Source organism: Humulus lupulus, chromosome 2 (assembly GCF_963169125.1).
Source record: "Humulus lupulus chromosome 2, drHumLupu1.1, whole genome shotgun sequence".
NCBI lineage: Eukaryota > Viridiplantae > Streptophyta > Magnoliopsida > Rosales > Cannabaceae > Humulus > Humulus lupulus.
In genome coordinates, this window is record NC_084794.1 from 52,398,432 (window position 1) to 52,414,357 (window position 15,926).

A 15,926-nucleotide genomic window follows, 5' to 3' on the forward strand; every position below is an offset into this window, starting at 1 on the left:
TAATTGAGTTCATTTACTAGATTTTGGTAGAAAATTAATGATATAATAAGATTATTATTGTGCATTTCCTTTCCATTTTCCGGACCCACCACACACTCCGCAAACTTGCCACGCTTCCGTCGACGAGGGCGAGTGGTGTTGTTGTATTCCATACTCGCTAATGTAGACTCTCTTGAGAATGATTCTCATGGTCCAACAAATGGCAAAAGGAGTGGGTCCTATAAGAACCTCTGACTCAGCAGTGGACCCCATTTCACAAACTAAAGCCAGCCACAAGATAACGCAACAACTATAACACACCACTAATTTATAGCCACGTGGTGAGCCCTGGATATCTTCCCAATCCCCCGGGAAACTTACCAAACAAAACTAACCCAAACCTTATGCTTAAGCTTAAACCATTGCTCATCTTCTTTACCAAAAGAAAAAAAAAGCTCTACACTTTCTCTCAAACTAGACACCCTCTTCACTACTTCTTCAAGTTCCATCACCTCAAACAAAACTAGTATTAACATAATCTTCTGCTGATTATGATGAAGGACGAGACCACCGGCGCCGGAGGTGGCGGAGGAGGAGCAGGGACCAAGGCATGGGCAAGAGTGTGCGACACTTGCAGAGCAGCGGCCTGCACTGTCTACTGCAGGGCTGACTCGGCATACCTCTGCGCAGGTTGCGACGCTCGGATCCACGCTGCCAACCGTGTGGCATCGCGGCACGAGCGGGTTTGGGTCTGCGAGGCATGCGAGCGTGCCCCGGCGGCCTTTATCTGCAAGGCAGACGCTGCTTCGCTCTGCGCCACCTGTGATGCTGACATCCACTCGGCGAACCCGCTCGCCAGGCGTCACCACCGGGTCCCTGTACTTCCTATATCGGGGTGTCTTCACGGCCCTCCAGCAACTGACCGGGTCGGATCGACCTTGGTTGGGGGAACCGGTGATGGGTTCTTGTCCCACGAGGGTAACGAGGGGATTGATGATATTCAGAATCCGGAAGACGAGGACGAGAATGAAGCGGCGTCGTGGCTTTTGCTGAATCCGGTTAAGAACGGTCAGAATCAGGGGAATGGGTTCTTGTTTGGCGGGGAAGTGGACGAGTATTTGGATCTTGTGGAGTACAATTCCGGTGTCGACAACCAGTTTGGTGATCATCAGTACGGTCAGACCAATAATCAGATGCCGCAGAGTTACGGTGTTTCGCAGCAGAAAAGCTATGGTGGCGATAGTGTGGTTCCGGTTCAGTGTGTGGATGGGAAAAGCCAGTTGCAGCATCAGCAGAACCAGACTGGTTTTCAACTGGGATTGGACTTTGAATCCTCAAAATCTGGCTACAGTTACAATGGTTCAATTAGTCACAGTGTAAGTTTCTATGATTTTTCTATTGTTACCATGCATTCATTCATACATATATGATTTGAGTTCGATTGGGTCATTTCTGAATTTTCATTTTTAGTTTAGTTTTTCCCCTAAGATTGTTATCTTTATTTTATTAGAGCCCTATTTCTCTACATAATCATGTTTAAACATTTACATACGTGGTTCCTGTATGTTAAATCTAAAGGGTATCTTATGATATTTTAATCTGCACTTTATTCGCTTCCATCACCTTTTTCTTTACACCTTTCTCCCTAAAAGATCGGAATCGAACTATATAAACTTCCTACGCTTTTATCACTTTTCCACCTTTTGTTCCAAGTCATCATCTTTAGATCATATTTTTACACGTTTCGTAATTCGATCTGCTCTAAAATATGCTTACTGTCATCGAGTTAAAACATATACTTTACTTTGGTTGTTAATCATCACTTAGAACTGTTATATTTGGGTACGTAGCGTTAGCTTTATATACACAGTGTAGAAAATGTATAGAATCAATCGTTTTCGAGTGCTTTATTCTTCGCTAAGATCGTCTAGAATTTTCATATTTTGAACTAGTGATATGCTTTTGACTCTTTACATTGAAAAAATACACATGCTCGAGTTAGCTTCTAACGACATGTCGTTTCTTACTTGACGATGTCTTTTTTAGGTTTCTGTATCATCAATGGATGTGAGCGTTGTACCAGACTCGACCATGAGCGATATCTCTATCTCCCACCCACGACCACCTAAAGGGACAATAGACCTTTTCTCAGGGCCCCCAATTCAAATGCCGACCCAACTGACTCCAATGGACAGAGAAGCAAGAGTCCTAAGGTACAGAGAGAAAAAAAAGACAAGGAAGTTTGAGAAGACAATAAGGTATGCCTCAAGGAAGGCCTATGCAGAGACCAGACCAAGGATCAAAGGCAGGTTTGCCAAAAGAACAGATGTAGAAGTCGAAGTTGACCAGATGTTCTCCACAGCTCTAATGACAGAAGCTGGATATGGCATTGTCCCATCATTTTAATTAAAAAATGAAAACAAAAAAAAGTTTGCAATATCAGAAGAGAAGTCTTAGTTTTGTTTTTTTTTTTCTTTATTCACTGAAGTCCCTATTACTGATATATAAGTGTTATATATATTGTACTGTTTCACCAATGTGTTTGGTCTAGATTATGAATCTGATGTAAGCCTTCCTGGTGCTGATATTTTTGTATACACTAGTGCTTTATTATGTAAATGTACACATGTATATTTCTATTTCAAGTCAATCCTAACATGTAGAGCATAATAATGTTCTATGAGTATTGTTTTTGTTTTGGTCTTGTTTCACTGTCATTTTTGGTTTGTATGATGATTTGAAGCAATAACATAGCAAAGGTAGGGAGAGAGAGAGGGGAGGGTACCTTAAGACAAGTGAGATAAGGTCTGCTCTCAGAGTCTCAGCTGTGACTGCTCACCTTCCTATTTGATCTAGAGAAAGGGACCATGATTGTTTTGGGATCACACTATTTATTAAGACACATTTTCGATATATATGATTTTTCCTAGAATATATATAATTTTTTTAGTTTGGGTTGGGTTCAATGGACACAACTTTTTACATTATTTTTTACACCAATTATAAGCCATCAGATTAAATAAAATCCAACAGTCAAAATCATACCATATCTTTGATATAAATTAGAATATAATAAAGCCTTAAATAATCAAATCTCAACTGTATCTCTCTTACGGCCGTTCCCATCATCTTCACCGTTTATTACCGTCAAGGCTCACCACTGTCTATGATCTTCTGCCACTGTCAACAATCAACGCTGCCGTCAATAATCGCCAACCACCTCTATTTCTCCTTTGTGTGTAAATTTACCTGTATTTCTCTTTTAGTTTAGTCTAAATAATCAAGATGAGAAATTTTTGTTTGATTATGACTGAATAATTATACTGGAAGAGTCAGTATTCACACTCATTTATTATTGGGTGATATAGCCATCAGTCCACATTTCGGTTGTATTAAAAATTAGTGTCAAGTATGTTGGATATAAATTTATTTTTTCATTTTCACAATGTGATAAAAAAAAAATTCTATTGTTTTAATATTATATATTGTATCCTTTTGTCATGATGCTCCTCATTCTTTATTTTCTTTATGCCCAAAAAATGAAATAAATAAATAAAAAACAGAGAAGCAAAACAAGCCATCAAACGGACAAAACATTTATTTATTGTTCAAAGATTTACAATTAAGCTTTCTCTCTCTCACTGCACGAATCCACTAGTTGGAAGAACATATAAAAGCTACAAGACATTGTTCTCGGCAAGTTTATGAACCATCACAAAACAAAATTAAAATAAAACTTAAGGAGTAAAAAAATAATTAAAATTCATAAATAGGTCCCTTTGATGATGGTGTTACTGTTAGAAAAATTATAACAATAAAATGATAATACCTGAGGCGTGCAAACAAGACACTGTCCTTAAGGATTTACAAAGTAATCCCCAGGATACAACAAGCCTTCTGAATTCCAAAATGAAGAATTACAGGAGCAGAAACAGCAAAAAATAGAATGAATAACCCAGCCAAAAAATGTTGTATATATCGTATCTGTATATAAGAGTATATTTCTATCTATATATCAGCTACTATATATATATATATATAAAATCAGAGCATTAACGTTACTCTTAACATTACTCTGGAGAATAAAAAGGAGTAGTTGCATAAAAATAGGAACAACATTTAGTGACAAGTAAAAAGGGAATAGTTGCAAAAAATTAGGAAAAGCATTTACTAAATAAATGAAACTAAGTCAATAAAACAACCCACCACTTCTTTCATACGTGTATGATTCCTTTTGAAATATAAATTATATATATTATATACATAATTGACAACAATCCCCCACATATTTCAAAAGGAATTTAAAACTAAATAAATAATTTTGCTGGGTTAAAAACATAAGTGCATATGCTTTGAATCTGGTGTCTTTTGGACTATGAACCAGTTCTAGAAAGATAAGATATAATAAATAGAATATTGGTGAAACATTTAGATTCTATGAACCAATACTCTTTGATATAAATTATAATCTTATCAATCACATTACACTCCCACAATTCTGCTGTTTGACGCGGTGTTGCGCAAATAGGCCGTGCGCGTGCCTGGTAATTCATGAGGGCTCTAGAAATTATGCCACAATCTCATAGGAGCGGCCCCACTCCACACTCATATAGGTGATTTCATCAAGTGTATACTGCATTTAATACACCACCCATAATGGATATGAAATTCATTAAGAGCACAGTAGCTCATCCTCACAATTATGCAGTCTAGCACTTCTCACACATTAGGAAGGGACAAAATTAGTGCTAGCAGTATTAGCAAGCAACTTGTTGTTACCCATATGAACCTTATTCATGGGATCTCCAATAAAAAAGGTTGGGTTACTATCACTACTAATATCTTAAATAGGCTTAAGTCCCATTCCCCTCGATGTTTCATTAATTAATTTTCTACTCAATGGTTTAGTCAGAGGATCGGCCAAATTCACTTCTGACTTCACATAATCAATGGATATAGTTCCATCTTTTAGCAGCTGCTTGATCACTTCATGTCTTAGACGAATATGTCTATTCTTACCATTAAAGGTTTTATTCTTTGCAATAGCAATTGCTGCTTGGCAATCACAGTGCAAAGACACAGAAGGTGTTGGTTTTATGCCCAATGGAATATTTGCTAAGAAGTTTCTCAACCACTCAACCTCATTTCCAGCCAACTCTAGAGCTACAAATTCAGACTCCATAGTGGATTTTGCAATAATAGTTTGTTTGGTTGATTTCCAAGAAACTGCACCTCCACCTAGAGTGAATATGTAACCACTAGTGGATTTTGTCTCATCTGAATCTGAGATCCAGTTAGCATCACTGTAGCCTTCTAATACAGCGGGAAATCCACTATACAGGATACCATAATTCATGGTTCCTCTCAAATATTTCATCAGTCTGACTATTGCAGTCCAATGATCACGATTGGGATTGTGTGTATATTTACTCAATCTGCATACCGCATAAGCTATGTCAGGTCGAGAGAAATTCATTAAATGCATCAAACTCCCAATAATTTGTGCATATTCAGATTGAGCAATAGGCTCTCCCAAGTTTTTCTTTAATTGAGTATTAGCATCATAAGGGGTACTCACAGGTGTGACATCAAAATGTCCAAACTTCTTAAGAAGTTTCTCAACGTAATGTTCTTGTGATAGCATTATACTATCACCCTTCCTTATGATTTTAACACCCAATATCACACTTGCCTCACCCATATCTTTCATATCAAACTTGGAAGCAAGGAAAGCTTTGGTATTGAGTATAATGTCAATATTAGTACCAAAAATAAGCATATCATCCACATACAGACTAATTATTACACACTCGTTATCAACAACTTTAGTGTATATGCATTTATCAACCTCTACAGAAGAAAAACCATCACATTTTAACACTTGATCCAATTTCTCATACCATTGTTTAGGAGCTTGTTTTAGGCCATATAAAGATTTTAACAATTTACACACTTTATTCTCTTGACCATAAACAACACATCCTTCAGGTTGAACCATATAAATTTCTTCTTCTAAATCACCATTTAAGAAAGCAGTTTTAACATCCATTTGATGAATCAAAAGTTTATGGACAGAAGCTAAAGCAATTAAAACTCGAATTGAAGCAATTCTAGCAACAGGAGCAAAAGTGTCAAAATAGTCAACATTTTCTTTTTGAGTAAAACCTTTTGCAACCAATCTAGCTTTATATTTATCAATAGATCCATCAGGATTATACTTTCTTTTGAAAATCCATTTACAACCAATAGATTTAGCTCCAGGAGGTAAGTCAACCAAAATCCAAGTTTTATTTTTAATAATGGAATCAATTTCAATGTTAATTGCTGCATTCCAAAATGAAGAATCAGATGAAGAAATAGCTTCAAAATAAGTTAAAGGATCACTTTCAATAAGATAAGTATAAAAATCATATCCAAAAGAAGTTTCTTTCCTTTGCCTTTTACTTTTCCTAAGCTCTTCAAAAGAATTTTCAAAATTATTTTCAGCAGGCAAATGAGAAACTGAATTAGTTTTCATAGGAAAAATATTTTCAAAAAATTCAGCATTCTTTGTTTCAATAATAGTATTACAATCAAGCACATCACTTTTCACAACAAGGAATCTATAAGCAACACTATGAATAGCATAACCAATAAACATGCAATCAGAAGTTTTAGAACCTAGCTTTCTTTTCTTAGGACCAGGTAACAAAACTTTAGCGAGACACCCCCACACTTTTAAATATTTCAAGTTAGGTTTGTATCCCTTCCATAGCTCATAAGGAGACTTACCTGTTTTCTTATATGGAATCCTATTTTGTAAATGACAAGCAGACAAAATAGCTTCACCCCAAAGATTATTAGGTGCACAAGAACTAATAAGCATTGCATTCATCATTTCTTTTAAAGTTCTATTTTTTTGTTCTGCAACTCCATTTGATTCAGGTGAATATGGAGGAGTTACTTCATGTATTATTCCTTCTTTTTCACAAAAATCATTTATCAAAATATATTCACCTCCACGATCAGATCTAACTCTCTTTATCTTTTTATTTAATTGGTTTTCTACTTCAGCTTTATAAGATAAAAACATATTAAAAGCTTCATCTTTGTTTCTAAGTAAATATACCTTAGCATATCTAGAAAAGTCATCTATAAAAGTCACATAATATATTTTACCTCCTCTTGTCATAGTTTGCTTTAAATCTCCCAAGTCAGTGTGAATTAAACTTACCAATTCAGATTCTCTTTGAACAGATTTACAAGATTTCTTAGTTAATTTAGCTTCAGCACAAATTTCACATTTATTTAGACTAGAATTATTAACTCCAGAAATTAGACCAAGAAATTGCATTTTATTTATATAACTAACACTAACATGTCCTAGTCTAGCATGCCATAAATCAATAGAATCAACCAAGTAGGCAGAAGAAGATGCATTCTCATTAATAACATCATAAACATTCAATACAAAAAGACCCTGATTACAATAGCCTTTCCCCACAAATATATTATTTTTGGTCATTACAATCTTGTCAGATTCAAATGACACCTTAACTCCAACCTTTCCTAATAGAGCTACAGAAATTAAATTTGCTCTTATATTAGGAACATGAAGTACATCATTGAGAGCCAAAGTCTTGCCAGATGTGAGTTTAAGAACAACTTTTCCTTTATCAAGAACTTGAGCAGTTCGAGAATCACCAAGATACACATGTTCTTCTCCATCCCCTACTGGTTTGTAGGAGGAAAAGACATCTTTGTTAGCACAAATATGTCTGGTAGCACCAGAGTCTACCACCCATTCTTTCACATTGGACACAAGATAAGCTTGAGAAATGACCGCAGCAATAATATCATTTCCTTCCACCAAATTTGCATTTGGTTTAGGAGGATTGTCATTTCTCACCCTTTTCCTACATTGAGGTGCATGATGACCTGGCTTTCCACAAACAAAACAACTCCCTTTTTTCTTAAAGGAAGTGGTGTTATTAGCTTTAAGCTTGTAATCAGAGTTATTTGAATGATTGGGTTTGTTGGCATACCTTTTATTTTTGTTTTGAGTTTGCACCAAATTTGCCTTTGCTGCCATTTCTCTTGCTTTGGTAGCTTGGAGTTCCTTGCGATTAGTATCTTCAATAATGATGTGAGTAATCATATCTGCAAGGGACAACTGCTTGTGCTTGTGCTTTAGGTGACTCTTATATTCTTTCCAAGATTCAGGAAGCTTCTCAATTAATAGTCCAGTCAAAAAATTTTTTGGTAGGATAATGTTTTCTGCCTTGAGATCTTCATTAAGTTTGTGGTATTCATTAATCTGAACCTTGATGTCTTTGTTATCCTCCATCCTCCAACGATCAAGATTACCAACCACAAACTTTTGTTTTCCAGCATCTTCAGCGGTGTACTTTGCAATCATAGAGTTCCATATCTCCTTGGCTTCCTTGTAAGAGCAGTAGACATCAAACAAATCATTAGAAAGAGTACTTAAAATTGTGTGTCTACATACCTTATTGGCATGAGTCCAAGCATCAGAATTGGTGTCTATTTTCTCTTCAGAAAGTGCCCAAGCAACATCATGTATATCAAGGAGTGAAAAGACTCTTTCTTGCCATCTCTTAAAAAATTGACCATCAAACATTTCTATTTTAGAAATGTCAGGGAAGGACTTGGAGAATGGAACGGCAGCAACAGATGAGGAAGGAGCAGATAGATTGATTGCTCCAATACCAGAAGATATATCTCCATTGATGGCAGCAGTGACAGAAGGAGTACCACCAATAGGAAGAGAACCTGAGGTATTATCAATAGTAGCAGCAACAGTAGCATTGGGATCCATAAATCCTTAAGATTGTTAGAAAAATTATAACAATAAAATGATAACATCTGAGGCGTGCAAACAAGACACTGTCCTTAAGGATTTACAAAGTAATCCCCCAGGATACAACAGGCCTTCTGAATTCCAAAATGAAGAATTACAGGAGCAGAAACAGCAAAAAATAGAATGAATAACCCAGCCAAAAAATGTTGTATATATCGTATCTGTATATAAGAGTATATTTCTATCTATATATCAGCTACTATATATATATATATATAAAATCAGAGCATTAACGTTACTCTTAACGTTACTCTGGAGAATAAAAAGGAGTAGTTGCATAAAAATAGGAACAACATTTAGTGACAAATAAAAAGGGAATAGTTGCAAAAAATTAGAAAAAACATTTACTAAATAAATGAAACTAAGTCAATAAAACAACCCACCAATTTCATAGGTGTATGATTCCTTTTGAAATATAAATTATATATATTATATACATAATTTACAACAGTTACAATTGTAAAAGTCATATTGAATAAATAGTCCCCGAAGATAAATGCAAGCAGAGAATAATGGTAATCCAATTTGTGTCATAATCACACAGTAAAGACTCTTGACAGAAAACATAAAATGCACGTAAGACAAAAAAATAAGATGATAAATAAATTTTGTAACTTCAAGAAAGCCAGAGGTTCTATCCATCTGTTTAACTATAAAATCAGAGAGCTAGGTTTCAGATAAGAGCATTCTAGCAATAATGTTTTACTATTCTTCTTGGTGGTCGGCAATTGTTGACGGCGACGACAAACAAGCATAGACATCGATGAGCCTTGACAGCAATGAACAATGAAGATGACCGTACAATTATGATTTGATTGTGTTAGGTTTTATTATATTCTAATTTTTGTCGTGATTTTGACTGTTGGATTTTATTTAATCTGGTGGCTTATAATTGGTGTAAAAAATAATGTAAAAAGATGTGTCCATTGAACTCAACCCTTTTAGTCTTATTTAAAAAAAATAAGAAGAATAAAGCATGTACATGAACACTATATTTTATTAGAAAGGTAGAGCCTTTATTATACATCTTTACAAACATAGTTTATTTATTTGTTTCTTAATAAAATAAACTTGATTGGAAAATGTCCCTAACAACATTTAATTTTTTTTTATCTCTTCTCTATTTCCATTACAAACAACAATATTAACAAAAGTACCATTATAGATAATTAATTTTGTAATTATAAATATATATATATATATATAAATATTGTGTGTGGATTTATAATAGTACAAAATTATATTGATAATTTTATAATGTTTTTAAAAAAAGATTATAATATGAATAAGAAAATTATAATTTTTTTTATAATAATAGAAAATTATAATTTTTGTGTAAATACTAATAGATTAGATCATCACTTAATGTTGTCTCAATTTTTTTTAATGTGGTAATACTTTTTATAATTCTTATATTATAAAAATGAGGAACTACATAAAGTATCATTATTTCATTTTTTTTTTCTTTCTCTTTTCTCTTGCATTATTAGCACAAAAAATAAATTGTAACAAGACAAAAATAAATTAATATTATATGGTTTTAATTTCCTTGAGTATTTTGAACTTATTAACATGTTACCACAAACCCGATATCTTGAACGTGTATATTTTTTTTCCAAACAAATCCGATATCACCACAACATATAATCTTTTATATGCTTAGATTGTGAACTTGACTTTTTTTAAAAAAAAAAGAAATAGGTGATATAATATATATATATATATATATATATACTAGATACAAAGAACGTGGAATGCACATTTGCATAATTTTATTTATAGAGTTTATTCAAGGTGTGACTATTGGCACACACTTGTTTTTCTTCTCTCACACCTTTATTAATTAAACCCTTCTTAAAATTTAAAAATAAAAGAATTTCATTTCACACCCCTCTTGAATTTTTAATAACTACAATATTATCCATAAAACTTTCTTCCCACACCCCCTTATATAATTATTACTAAATAATACAAATATTATTAAAATCACTATCTCCTAACAAAACTAAAACTTAAATCATTGTCACTAACGTAAAATACCCATGATAATCAATGACTTCATATCATGATTAATATTATGTCTTTTACATCTCATTTTCATGGCTTAATGACATTTCTTTCACCTTTATGTTTTTATTTAGTCTTTTTAATGATTCAATCTTGAGTGACTTGTTGTTATCATACACAATTTTAAGAATAAAATACAATAAAAAAAGTTTCATACATATGATACAAAAAAAAGCTCATTTGAATTAAAATCTTTAGCATCTCCACATCCACTTCTGTATTCATATCTATATTTTGTTCATCCATTACCTTTTATATAGAGTTTGGTTTTTTTAAAATTGATAATCTAACATTTTTTTAATGTTTATACCTAATATGTTGAGAGGGTGTGTGTTAAGAATTATGGTTTATAATTATGATTGTTTGAGGATATTTATGTTAGTTTTACACACGATTATGTTTGTAAATGACCAATTAATTACCCATTAATTATAAAAGGGTGACTGGAGAAAAAAAGTGTGCCAATAGTCACACCCATTTATTAATTATTTTTATTAAATTTGATCATTGTTATATACATTTTAAATAAATAAACAATATTATATATAAAAAGAATGGCATAAATTGTTGGTATTAAATGATCAAATCAAATATACACAGCGGAATATATGGACAATTTCAATAAATATTAATACCAGTCAGGATCATATACATATATAAATATTAAATTACATACAAATAGATCAGGGATTACCTCTTGTAGCCTATCAAGTGTCCTTAAGTCTTTTTGTATAAATCAACGATTTTCCTATCCAGTGTTATGAGATCTCACACCTTGATCTTCCAGACCAATCCTCAAACACACAAGGACGTGTGGGCATGTAGGATTCAAAATGTTGATTTGTGTGACTTCCTAGATGTACTCAACACATGAGATCTAGAGAGTTTTTGATAAAGAACATGTTTAGAATATTTTTCAGGTTTAGAGAAAACTATCGCTTTAGAGAGAGAGTCTGATTCTTCATTCTGTCTGAATATCACGTATATCAGATTTATAAAGATATTTAATCTAATTAAATAATATTTATTTAATTAAAATATAATTCAAATTAAAACTGATTAGATATTTTTATTTAATTATCTATTTAAATCATGTTTAAAAAGAATAATTAAATAAATGATTAAACAAATTTATTTGAAATTCAAAATTTAAATCCCAAGGATAAAAATACCTGATGTTAGGCGCCACACACTGTACTGTACAATGTGTGTCACCCAGCCCTATTAAAGTTGCCCTAATTTTCTCATTTGTTTATTTAATCAACTTTAAAGACAATATATTTATCCCAACATAAATATCAATTAATTAAAAATTAACTTTATCTTAAAATATTAGTTTTAAAATAAATAAATAAATAAATGTTATATTATAAATAAGATATTTATTATTATCTCTCTTTATATTAATCCATACAAGATTAATATTGATTTTAACCTATAGTTTTTCAAAATAAAAACTATATAGTTAAATAATTAATTAATTCACAATTAATCAATTACCCTTAATTATCAAATAATTATTTCCTTGCCCTAGAAAATTAATTCCTTTGCAATTTAGTCCTTTCTCTTAACAAATCTTTCTTTTGACATTCTTACCCTTGACAGTGTAGGGCAGAGGTGATCTGCGGATCATGGACCTATAATACGAAGCTCCAATAAACCAAATTATTAATTAAACTCTTTAATCTAATAATCTTATTTATTAATTACATAATTACTCCCATATAAATATGGAATTGCACTCTAAGTATTTATAGAATTATATTTATAGAGTTTTCTTTAGTAGTCCATTGATATAATCAATATATATAGTTATGTCCTCCATTATTGGTTCATTAATTAGAGCTGGTCAAAATTACCGGTTTACTCTTCTAATTACCTCTTGATCATTAAGTACCATTAATTTACTAGTGAGTAATTAATCTATAATCTAATTATAGATTTGAGCTCAATAACTATTCAGTTCCAGGATCAACCATTAAGAAAACCAATATTTGATCTGTTAGGAAAGCATTGATTCCAATATTGTAATTCATGTTCCTAGCCATCCATGATATTGAATCTCCATAACAAAAGGCATTAGCCTCATAATTCTTAGAGACCTTAACGAGTGAATCAAAAGATCCAATAAACATAAACAGGAGTTCATGAATACTCAGGATTTAGACTGATCTACAAATGATCATCTATTATGACAAGAATTAAATATTTACGTCAAACAACAAGTTTATAAAGATAATTAATTCTCATCGATCCTGTCATATATAATCTCTATTATATACAATACCTTTACTAAGATGTCTATCCACATCAGTAATCTGAATCTAGATTACTTGCATCTCGTATGCTTAGCAAACCGTAATGGTAACAATTCATTAAAGATTCGTTACTTTAATATGTTACTGACTATTTTATTCATAATATATTATTTTAATTCTCTCGTACTAATACAAGATCATATTCTCATGAATGAATAGATAAATTTCTTGATATTATTATATAACTAATTCAAACAATAATTATAACATTCAAATATAATAAAATTGCACTTTTATTTAAAATCAATAAAATGTCTTTACATGCTTTTAGGACATTAATCCTAACAGTCTCCCACTTGCCCTCAAATCAAGTGAGACATTTCCCTTGATCCCAAATTGCACACGTGACCCATGAACGAATTTGTAGGAAATGTCTTGGTTGACGGGTCAGCCAGGTTCTGTTCTGACACTATCTTCATAACAGTCACATCACATCGGTGTACAATCTCTCTTACATAATGACATTTCCTTTCTATATGCTTCCATCTCTTGTGGCTCCTCCACCAAGGGTGAACATTGACTCAGATGTCGATTTTTGACTGTCTTTGTCTGATTGGAAATTAGAATCAGTGTATCCAGTAGGGTTTAGCTCACCCCCTGAATATACCAGCATATAGTCTCTCGTTCTCCTAAGATACTTGAGAATGTGATTTACTGCAATGCAATCCAGTGTTCCAAACGAGAATTTGATTGATAATGACTTACAAACCCAACTGCATAACATATGTCAGGCCTAGTACACAACATATCATACATCAGACTCCCAACTGCTGAAGCATAAGGATACTTTCTCATATCCTCTTCCTCCTGAGGTGTCTTGGGACATTGTTCCTTGGAGAGAGAAATTCCATGTCTGGTCGGTAATTGACCTTTCTTGGAATTCTCCCTAGAGAATCTTTCAAGCACCTTATCTATATAATTAGTCTGAGAAAGTGCCAAGAGTTTTTTCTTCCTATCCCTTAAGATTTGGATTCCCAGAACATAACTCGCCTCGCCCAAATCTTTCATTTGGAACTTTTCAGCTAACCACTTCTTTACGTTTGACAATGTCTCTACATTGTTCCCAATGAGAAAATGTCATCAACGTAAAGAAGAAAGAAAACCACCACTTTTCCTTTGATGTATTTATACACACATGCTTCGTCGACATTCTGTACGAAGCCATATGTTTTAATTGTTTCATCAAAAGTGATATTCCAAGATCTAGATGCTTGCTTTAATCTATAAATGGATTTCAACAACTTGCACACCTTTTGATCTTCCCCTTTCTTTATGAACCCTTCGGCTTGTACCATATAGATACTTTCATCAAGATAGCCATTCAGAAATATTGTCTTGACATCCATTTTCCATATCTCATAATCATTGGCAGCCACTATGGATAAAAGGATATGAATGGATTTGAGCATGGCCACAGAAGAAAATATTTCTTCATAATCAACACCTTCTCTCTGAGTGTAATCTGTGGCTACAAGCCTCGATTTGAAAGTCTTTACTTTCCCATCTACACTTCTTTTCTTCTTGTATATCCACTCCTATGGGCCTGACTCTTCAGGTGGATCCACAAGTTCCTAGACAGAATTGGAATACATCGATTCTATTTCTTGGTTCATGGCTTCTTGCCTTTTCTCCTTTTCAGGATCATCCATTGCCTATTTAACGGTTAATGGATCATCCTTGTATGTATAAAAAACAAGGACATGTGCCTCATGTTCATAGCGAATATGTTGTCTCACAATCCTCCCACTACGATGTTGCGCCGGGGTTTCGTTTTCAGGAATCCTGGTTTCCTCGGTTTGTCGTTTATCATTTAATGATGAAGATGATTGTGATGGAATCTTATCAGCTGTGAGTTCCTCCAATACTACCTTGCTCTGAGGTTTATAGTTATTTATATAGTCCTGTTCAAGGAAGGTCGCATTTGTGGAAACAAATACCTTTTGATCCTTGGGACTATAGAAATAATCACCTATTGTTTCTGGAGCGTAGCCAACAACAATGCACACTTTTGACCTTGATTCAAGTTTCCCTGATTTAGGTCTAAGAACATGAGCAGAACAACCCCAAATGCATAAATGGTGCAAACTAGGTTTGTTTCCATTCCACAGTTCCAGTGGCGTTTTGCTAATGGTCGTAGATGGGACTACATTCAAAATGTACATCGCCGTTTGAAATGCATATGCCTAGAATGAGAGAGGAATTGAAGAGTAGCTTAACATAGACCTGACCATGTCCAACAAGGTTCTGTTTCTTCTTTAATAAACATCATTTTGTTGTGGCATTCTTGGTGCTGTGAGTTGGGATAGAATACCATGCTCTAGCAAGAGATCTTTGAATTCTAAATCCAAATATTCTCAACCTTGATCAGATCAAAATGTCTTTAGAGTCTTACCTAACTGCTTCTCAGCCTGAGCTTTGAATTCTTGAAACTTACCAAAGGTTTCAAATTTCCTAAGCAGTAGGTAAGTATGACAAAATCTTGAGTAATCGTCAATAAAAGTGATGAAATACTCATACCCACCTCTTGCTTGTACATTGATTGGACCACAGACATTGCTGTGTACAGGCTCCAAAGGTTCTTTAGCTCTATTGCCTTTCGCTGAGAAATGACGTTTGGTCATTTTTCCTTCTAGACAAGATTCACAAACTGGAAGAGTTCCAACTCTTAGTTCTCTCAAAGGTCCATCTTTTGTTAACTGGTT

The 15,926-nt window shown here is 33.4% G+C and overlaps 1 protein-coding gene across 1 annotated transcript; it reads left to right on the top strand.

Moving 5' to 3' along the window:
• Positions 1–394: 394 nt before the first annotated feature.
• On the top strand, positions 395–2,672 carry LOC133817812 (zinc finger protein CONSTANS-LIKE 1). The gene is made up of 2 exons (XM_062250415.1): positions 395–1,355; positions 2,026–2,672. Exons 1-2 carry the CDS (start codon positions 531–533, stop codon positions 2,383–2,385), a joined length of 1,185 nt encoding a protein of 394 aa, XP_062106399.1. The 5' UTR covers positions 395–530; the 3' UTR covers positions 2,386–2,672.
• Positions 2,673–15,926: the final 13,254 nt, after the last annotated feature.